Raw genomic sequence first — 9638 nt, 5'->3', positions numbered from 1 at the left:
TGTGGGAAGACTGAAAAAATGGTCTGCTTTTTCTAGAATGTCCAGCAATGTGAAAAAACATGCAGTGTGTTTGTCTCTGGTCAGATGGTTGCTCTGTCATTATCAGTGGGCATAGTGTGAAGAGATGAGAATTGTGTCATTTACTTCCAACCATGTTGAAAACACTTAACTGAAAACAATGCACAGAACTGCTCCGTGTTCCGCCATGCACTGACTCCTCAAGTGGCATCATGTGCTTTACCTTGCGTTTTACTGGTCTTGTTTTACTATGAACGAGTGACTCACCAAGGCTTATGAAAGCGGCGTTGATGGATGTCAGAATAACCTTCATATGAAATGAAAGTACATTTTTGAGCTTTTAAGTTTTGTTGGATGAATATTGTGGAATTTCAGGACAGAAATCTCTGTTCCATCCTTAGTTTCTTGTGCTTCTTGTGTTGTTTTTTGGGGCCTATCTGTGTGCACACTTCCTTCTTTTAATACAAAGCATTTTAACATTGTCTCTGATAATGTACAATCACATAAAATTCCAGAATGTCTTCATTTGTTAGCAATGACAGAAATAAGTAGTCCAAATCCCAAATGATTGTGCTACTTAGGTGTCATTCCAGCAAACATTTGACACCACCAATGTTTACCACTCTCTCAGTTGGCAGCGGCGTTTTAGAAGTCCCATATCATGCTCATGTCTAGGTTCATACTGGTGTTTTGGGTTTCTACTAGAACATGTTTACATGCTTTAATGTAAAAATACATTATTTTTCTCATACTGTCTGTCTGAATACACCTGCATTCACCCTCTGTCTGAAACGCTACACTTAGCGCCCGTGTCTTTAAGCCCCCCTTCCGAAAAAGCCCAGTCTGCTCTGATTGGTCAGTGTTTCCAGGTCTTTTGCATCTGCGCTCTCTGCGTTCGTTGCACCGTCATTGCAGCCAGGGAATGACTGTAACGGCACTGTAGCGGAACTTTTAACACATATATACAGTATCTCACAAAAGTGAGTACACCCCTCACATTTTAGTAAATATTTCATTATATCTTTTAATGGGACAACACTGAAGAAATTAAACTTTGGTACAATGTAAAGTATTAAGTGTACAGCTTAAGAGTGTAAATGTGCTGTCCCCTCAAAATAACTCAACATACAGCCATTAATGTCTAAACCGCTGGCAATAAAAGTGAGTACACCCCTATGTTAAATTCCCATAGAGGCAGGCAGATTTTTATTTTTAAAGGCCAGTTATTTCATGGATCGATCCAGGATACTGATGTAAAATTTTTATTTTCCTGATAAAGTTTTTTTTTTTAAAAAAAAAAAAAAAAAAATTTTTTTTTTTTTTTTTAAAAAAAAAAAAAAAAAAAAAAAAAAAATTGAATAGGGGTTTTGGTTTTTTTTTTTTTTTTTGTTTTTATTTTAACAATATTCATATAGCACCTCGACCTGAGTTTCTAATCAGAAAAGACATGGAAATCTTAGGAACACATTTTTAACATCCCTCTGTAATAAAAATGAGCTTTGCTTCCAAAGAGGATAAGCAACTTCCCTCTCATCTTTCTTAGATTGTAACTTTGGAAGCTTTTGTTTGCACTAATAGATTAGCAGCATCTTCTTGTTACGTACATCACTTGACAAATGAAATATGGTGCCAGTTAGAGGCTGCAAGGGGTCTCATTCACAAAAATGAATGTGAGAATCATTTATTGTTGGTAATTAGCTCCCTGTGGAGTACATTGAGATGCTGATATAAATGTCTGAATTGAGCTATGAGCTGTCAGTCAATAGACTGACAGCTCATAGACTAGATATTTCAATGGAGGCAATGATGGTAGTTGTGAAGGTGCAGCAAGCTCATCAAACTGAAATAAAGATCAGAGAGCGAAATTATCTTCCCAGCAGGGAAGCCAAAAGCAATGTAAATCTTTGTTTATGTGTGTGTGTGTGTGTGTGTGTGTGTGTGTGTGTGTGTGTATGTGTGTGTGTATGTGTGTGTGTGTGTGTGTGTGTGTGTGTGTGTGTGTGTGTGTGTGTGTGTGTGTGTGTGTGTGTTTGCTTTAATGCTTGATAAAGTCCATAAATCCTGATAAAACAATGAGACGAGGAATACTAATACTATTTAATTTTGTCAAGCTTGCAATCACAAAAATGTTATCTCTTCAGGAACTAAGAAAAACAGCTCTGTTTTGCTTTGTTAAGAACATGTTTTTTCCATTATATCTCGTGGGCGTTAAAAGCGCACAACAAACCATTTGAATGGAATTTCTCAAGCATGTCATCCATCATTTAAAATGGAAACATAAAAGTCACCAAACTGCACGTATAGGCAGCATTAACCCAACAGTGATGATATGTTTTAGTAGCAGTTCCCCGTGGATTTGCCAACCTGCACTCAGAGGACTTTTGAGAGGTTTTGTTATCCAAGTCATTTTAAGTCATGCTAGGGGTGCAGCTCTTGGGATGGCTGTCTGTCTGTCAGCTCTTGGATCTACAAGTTAACATCTCAATAACTATTGGATGACATTTTGTAGAGACATTCACAGTCCCCAGAGTAAAATTTCCAATGACTTTGGTGATCTCCTGACTTTTCCTCTAGTGCCACAATGAGGTTCACATTTATGTTTTTTAGTGAAATATCTCAACAACTCACAACACACATTAGGTTCCCACAGGATGAATTGCGATAACTTTGGTAATTCCATTTAGCACCACCAACAGGTCATATTAAAATGTGTCCAATAGTTTGGATAATGTCATATGCTGCTCCCACCACTCCCAATTTACACAGGACTTTCACCTAGGAGACGTAGTCTAGTGTAAGCGTCCTGTTTGAGACCAAAAGATGATGTTGCATAAAGTTTTGTTTTTGTTTCGTAGGCTATGTAGTAAAAAGTATATCTTGATGATGTGCTCGCAAGTCGTCTTTCCCATCTCTACCAACCCTCCAATGTCATGTAAACGCAGCATCAATACCTGCAAAACAAATGACATTCACATCAGCCTCAGCTGTACTTTGATTTCAGTGCTAATTAGCAAATGTTAGCATGGGAACACACCAAACTAAGAAAGTGAATGTGATAAACATTTAGCCTGTTAAACATCAGCATATTAGTCATTGTGAGCATGTTAGCATGTAATAGCATTTAACTCAACTGTGTCTTAAGTTGTGTCTATGGCTGTAGACTCTTGTTCATTTAACTCAACCAAACATTTTCTGAGGTAAACATCTCCACTTGTGTTACTGAGCACTAGACCTTCCATTTTCAAAGCCACAGAGTCTCCTATGTCAATGGGTTTCTGATGTGCAAAACATAAATGCAAACCTTTGTGTTAAGTATGCATTATTAGTGGATAACTAAGCTACAGCTCCTGCGCCACTCATTCTCCACTATCTTAAATTAATTTATACCGTAGGGAAATAGTGCAGAGAAATAGTTTGGCATAAACATCCTGGCTGCTCTGAAGCAGTGTGTCTTTTGTCCGCTCTCACTCATCAATGAGTACAACAAATATGAGATAATTTAGAGCCATGAAAGTCAGAAAGGAGGATTCATGGACATTATTGGCTGATGAAATAAGAATAACAACTATTCATTAACCAAAGATTATTCATCATTTTGTCATGATGTATTGTTCTGTTTCGCATTAATCCATTAATGAAGCAACTGCATATCTCCACAGAGTCTGTCATCAGTGTCAATAGAGGCGTTTGTTCCATGCATGGTTGGAGACGCTACACCAAGGTTGCACACGTTTGAGGGTTTGAGTCAAAGGTGTTTCAACAATAAGGAAACTGACGTCATTATATTTTGAATTGAATGCTGTTTTGCTTTCAGTGAGCAGTCAAGGACAGACGAGGGATGAACGCCTGAATCAAGTAACGAGTAACTAAGGGACAAGAGCAGCTCTAGTGGTATGTACAGTATATTATTCAGCAATTCTTATTTTATTACTTTATTTCACAGCCTGGGGAAAATAGGATGGAAACAACAGGTGAACAAAGCATCCAAATGACAGGAGAATATATGACCATACATGTAAAGCAGGTGTGTATTCACAGTCAAACACTGTTTGCCAAGGACCAGCTATTCAGTACACACAGAGAGGCAGAGAAAAGGGAAGCTGGCGAAGTCTGTGACATGTTTACTTTATGATGCATGGGTGTAGGTATTACGTTGTCCAACGCTGGCAACTTTCAGTAAAGACAAAATCAGAGGATTAGATGCTTCAGCGTTGAGTGCACTTAGGTGATCTTGACCTCTGCACTGTAAAATCGGAGAGGTCATGAGATGGATAATATGAGAAAAGAAAAGAAATATCATGCTGCTATAAACGTTTTTACCTTTCTCCTATCTTGTGAAACACTGAATGTATTGATATCTCCAGGCTGCTAAAAGTCATTATTATAAAACTATCTGAGAAGGGAAAATCCTCCTTGCTGCTGCTCACATCTCATAGATGCATGAAACCTGTAACAGTCTACATAAATGCAGCATGACTCAGCCTGTAAATCGTCGCTTTCATAACTATATCCTTCAGATTGGCAACAATAATCAGGATAACACCATGGTAACAAGTTACATATTAAACTACACATTAAAGTAAGAGTTGTCTTCTCAAAGAGACAGGGCTGACTCAGACATACATAGTGCTTTTTGCAGTGGTGGAAGAAGTACTCAGAGGGCATAATACCACAATGTAAAAATACTCTGTTACAAGTAAAAGTCCTGCATTCAAAATATTAGTTAATTTAAAGTACTTAAAGTATCAAAAGTAATGAAATCTCTAGGAGGAGTTCGTTAAAGTACGACGTGGAAATGGCCAAAATCGCACTAATTTCGAACTTTCAATTAAAAATGGCGGAATTCCTGTTGGGTTTAGGGTATGACTCCAATGACGTTTTTTGTACATCTTGACATGCTACATATGTGTACCAAGTTTCGTGAGTCTACGTTAAACACACTGCAGGGCCTCAATTTCTTTAGTTTTTTTTTAGGCTAGCGAGCCATTTTTGTGCGCCTATTCCCAAAACCCTTAAAATACGTACATTTTCACCAGACTTGATGTGACCGCCCATTTTGGTGAGTTTTTGAATATGTTAAGCCCCTCAAAAAGGTGATTCATTTAATAATTCCTTCAGTTTCAATAGGGCTTTCGCCGCTGTCGGCGCTCGGGCCTTAAAATTATTCAATATGTAGAGTCTTCTCAGGACTGTGTGGGTAGCCTACACATTGTGCTTGATTGACATCTCTCTCAACCTTGCGTTGATTTCGTTGTACCTGAGGGCCAGACAACTGTTGTTGAGTTTGGTGACATCACAGAACTTCCAGCATAACTCCACCCACCTAACACCTGACTAGAGGTCTTATTAGCCAAATGAAAACACCTGTTTGCAGAGCCTTTAATTAGCAAAATAACTAGTAACTGATATGTCAAATAAATGTAGTGAAGTAAAAAGTACAATATTTTCCTCTAAAATGTAATGTAGTATATAGTAACATAACATGGAAATACTCTTATTTCCTACTACAGTAATCATCTTGTGACAACCAGGAGTTCTTGTCCTACAAACTGCAGTTATCCACATAATATCCTTAATATCCTTACATTTTAGAGGTATTTTAGATACTTTATATCTACTCCACTAAATTTTCAACAGCTACTACCCTATCAACACACCCATGTGGTGCCCATACGTGTTGGATATGGGCTCCATGTGGGCTTCACATGGGCCCTAGCTAAAACCCACATGGGCAATCTAGGTTTCTCCCATCTGGGGCCCACACTAGCTGGGCCCCAGATGGGCTGATTATGGGTCCCTGCTATTCTACCCATAAGGGTAATAACCATTATTATTATGGGCTAACTACATTTTTGGGGCTTATTTTACAGTCAGCCCATACAGTTCTTTAACCCTTGTGTGGTGTTCGTATTTTTGTTACACAGCCAATGTTCCTGTGTCTGGTGGACCCACCACATTATAAGGCTTTTAAATCAATACAGCCATAACAATGTATATAAAAATGCTTAACAGATGTTTACTTTAGCTCACTTACCAATGTATACTTCATTTATGGTTCATATTTGCCATTTACCCCTGTGACATCACATTTATGATCATATGATCATTTTCATTTTTTGTGAGAAAACAAGGAAATTCAAGGTAAAAAAAAAAAATAGAAACAAGATTGTTGATCATTATTGGTGCTTATTTTTAGAACGTAATCAGAGCAGGTGAAAGTGCTTGAAATGTAACAATTTTGTCATTTTTTGTGGAAATATCAGGTGCAGAAAGACAACATTCCCGCAGACAGACATCTACGCTCACACGCACACATACAGACGCATAGACACACACAGAGAGAGACACACACACACACACAGCAGGCCCAGTTAGGAGGAGGATACAGTTAATTTCATGGCACCTACAATTATTACACTCTGATCCAGCAGACTCGAACACCTCCTATGTAATAGTTATGTGTGTGTGTGTGGGGTGTACTGTGTGCATTGAAAATAAGTAATTTTTTATATTCTTCACAAAAAAGTTACTTTTTAGATTAAGATTTTACATACAAACGTGCACAGTTTGTAAAATATGATGCATGGTTAAAAAATAAACTAAACTGTGTGTAAAAGCTAAAATCTTAATTATGAGCTTTTACTTGTAATGGAGTATTTTTATAGTGTGGCATTGCTACTTTTGCATGAACATATCTTCCGTAACGTATCTTCCATCACTGAGTGAGTGTGGGCTTAATAACAAACAGAGTTCAGGTAGCCTACTGAAACCCAAAGGACTACATGTTTTAACACATTGCTAGCTAATTACAGGAGCCTCAGTAACGTGTGGAAGAACCATACACAGCCACAACAGCCTGGTACCTCCTCCTCATGCTGGTCACCAGCCTGGTCACACACTGCTGTGGGATGGCATCCCATTCTTCAACCAGCATTTGTCGCAAGTCAGCCAACATGGTTGTGTTGGTCACTCTGGCACGAACAGCACGCCCAAGCTGATCCCACAAGTGCTCAATGGGGTTGAAGTCAGGACTGCTGGCAGGCCAGTCCCTCCTCTCCACTCCCACATTCTGGAGGTAGTCTCTGATAAACCCTGCCCTGTAGGGGCGAGAGTTGTCATCTTGGAGGATAGAGTTCGGTCTCAGACTGTGGAGATATGGGATGGCCACTGGTTGCAGAATCTCATCTCTATATCTCTCTGCACTGAGATTGCCTCCAATGATGACAAGACAATTTTTTCCAGTGAGGGAGATGCCACCCCACACCATCACACTGCCTCCACCAAAAGGTGTTACTCTTTCGATGCACCAATCAGCATAGCGTTCTCCGCGTCTTCTCCACACTTCGACCCTACGATCCAACTGCTGTAGGCAGAATCATCCAATCCACCAAACACCAAACGAGTCAATGGCAGAATAAACTATGGTTTCATGCAGAACACTGCTGCCACCTAGTGGTAAGAAAATCTCATAAGCAAAACGTTGCTTATTTCCTATTGGCTGATGAAACATGACGCAACGTTGACAAGCAGGAAATTAAACTCAACCAGAACCTGTCTATGACCTATGACAGACAGCTTTTGTTTTCGATTTCGTGACCAAACTGCAGGTGTGTCCGAGTTTTACCTGCTAGTTTAGCAGGTACGTTTTATTCCACTTTTCTGGTCTTTATCTGTAATTTTTCTTCCTAGCAACCGACGTACTTCTGCACTGATTATTACTATGTGTAACGTTAGACCTACAGTAGTTTACTTTGACTTATGTTGACCTTATTACACCTTCCTTATTACAGATATGGGTGATTTCCCTGTAAACCCGCTGGTTTTGGTTGGTGTCGGGTCCAGCTTTGCCTTCTCTGGCCTTTTCTATCATCTATACCAAGAAAAGAAAAAAGAGTTGGAAAAGCTGAAGGCAAGTACTGTACATCATTGTTTGAGTACTGTTAAGTATTAACACATCTCTGGTCTTGTAATGATTTAAAGTGGGCTTACGTGCAGTTTAGTGTCCCAAATTATTTTCCAAAAACTGAGTGTCCCAAATGATAAGGGTCTTATTTGAGACAAGTTAAGGTTAGGTTAGGGTTAGGGTAGCACAGGTGGTTTAGCAGGTTCATAATTAATTAAGGACATTGCATGGAGAACTTGGGACACTAAACTGCATGTAGGACATTGTTATGGGGAATTTGGGACACTAAATTGCACGTATATCTTTTTAAAATGCTAATCTTAAAGCTTTTTTCTTCTTCTTTATTTTAGGAAATACCCCTTTTCAAGCCAGATCAACATTTGGTCCAAGTACTAAGAGTATCTCCCCACAAGCGACTTCAGTATGTTGCTGTAGAAGGTACAAACTACAATGAACATTTGAGTAAATGCAGTTTTGTATGGGATCAATCCCAGATATTTGATAGTTTCTTTCATATCTGTTTGAAGGTCTGGTCCAGGCGGATGGGGAGCCTCTGGCCAGCCAGTTTGTCCCACGATGCTTCGGTGTGATTCAGAAGATAGCAGTTGAGGAGCACTGGAAATACTGGAACTCCATCACCAAGACATGGTACAATTTTTTTTCCTACAAAATAAAACCAAAAGTGTCTTTTTATCAAGCAACTAACCTCGTAACAACCTTTTGATTACTTTTGCAGGAATTCTCGGACAATGAACAGAAAAGAAACCAACAACTCTGTGCCCTTCAGTCTGGTCAGCCCTGGAGCCTACATCACTGATTTGTATGTGAAGATTCAAAACCCTCTGGAGGCCTCGGGGTGCTACCTGGATAGGGTTTATTTCAAAGTAAGACGTGCTGAGGAGGGCTTGGGGAACTTGGTGATGCAGGGCCTCAGCGGGGAGAAACCAGTGGCGATGGAGGAGAGCGAGGAGCTGCTGCGTGTGGGGAGCACCCTGACTGGTTTCGGTGAGGTGGTGCTGGAGGGGGGCCAGGTGATGAGGCTGCAGGCCCCGCAGGACGGCCGCAAGTTCATCCTGGTGCCCACTGACTACAGGAGCTTCATGGACAGGCACGAGAGATCAGCCAGCATGTGGAAGACGCTGACTGCTGTTACTGGTATCACAGGGGCTTCGCTTCTAGCCAAGGCCATTTACTGCTTGGTGGGAAAACAGGATGACAGGTCAAAGTAGGCTTGGAGACGTGGATACTGCAGGGTTAACGGCCTTAAAAAGCTGTGTCACCGCTTTTTGGGCGCCCCATTACTGCCGCCGGTGTTTTATATTAGATTCCACGGCACTGCCCTGATGCTAACATAATTTGTCACTTGCCATATTGCAAGGTTATAAAGCTGTGAGGGGCAAAACACAACACTATTGGATGAGACATTACACACACAGAAAGCACATTTTAGAAAGACAATAACAAATTAGAAAATACAAAAACAAACTTACTTTACAAAAAAGAAAAGGTAGCAACAACAATTTTAGTGTGCAATTAGACAAAACCCAAGTTAATTATGTATTTTCTAAACTGTTGTGTTCTGTTATTGTGTTAAATATTTAGTTGAATTGTTTTACTGAATGGACCACTCAAACAAAGATGTTTAATCACTTGTCGAGAGAGAGAGAGAGAAAAAAAAAAAAAAAAAAAAAAAAAAAAAAAAAAAAAAAAAAAAAAA

General features: G+C 39.5%; 1 protein-coding gene across 1 annotated transcript; it reads left to right on the top strand.

The window, feature by feature from the left end:
- The first annotated feature begins 7551 nt into the window (after positions 1–7551).
- Positions 7552–9586, top strand: LOC120568729 (mitochondrial ubiquitin ligase activator of nfkb 1-A). Its single transcript, XM_039816412.1, has 5 exons — positions 7552–7657; positions 7809–7927; positions 8272–8359; positions 8449–8569; positions 8658–9586. The coding sequence occupies exons 2-5, from the start codon at positions 7811–7813 to the stop codon at positions 9148–9150; spliced, it is 819 nt and encodes a 272-aa protein (XP_039672346.1). The 5' UTR covers positions 7552–7657; positions 7809–7810; the 3' UTR covers positions 9151–9586.
- Positions 9587–9638: the final 52 nt, after the last annotated feature.

The sequence above is a fragment of the Perca fluviatilis genome, chromosome 11, assembly GCF_010015445.1.
Source record: "Perca fluviatilis chromosome 11, GENO_Pfluv_1.0, whole genome shotgun sequence".
Taxonomy (NCBI): Eukaryota; Metazoa; Chordata; class Actinopteri; order Perciformes; family Percidae; genus Perca; species Perca fluviatilis.
The sequence above is the reverse complement of the archived record's forward strand: the minus strand, read 5'-3'. Positions and strand labels throughout refer to the sequence as shown.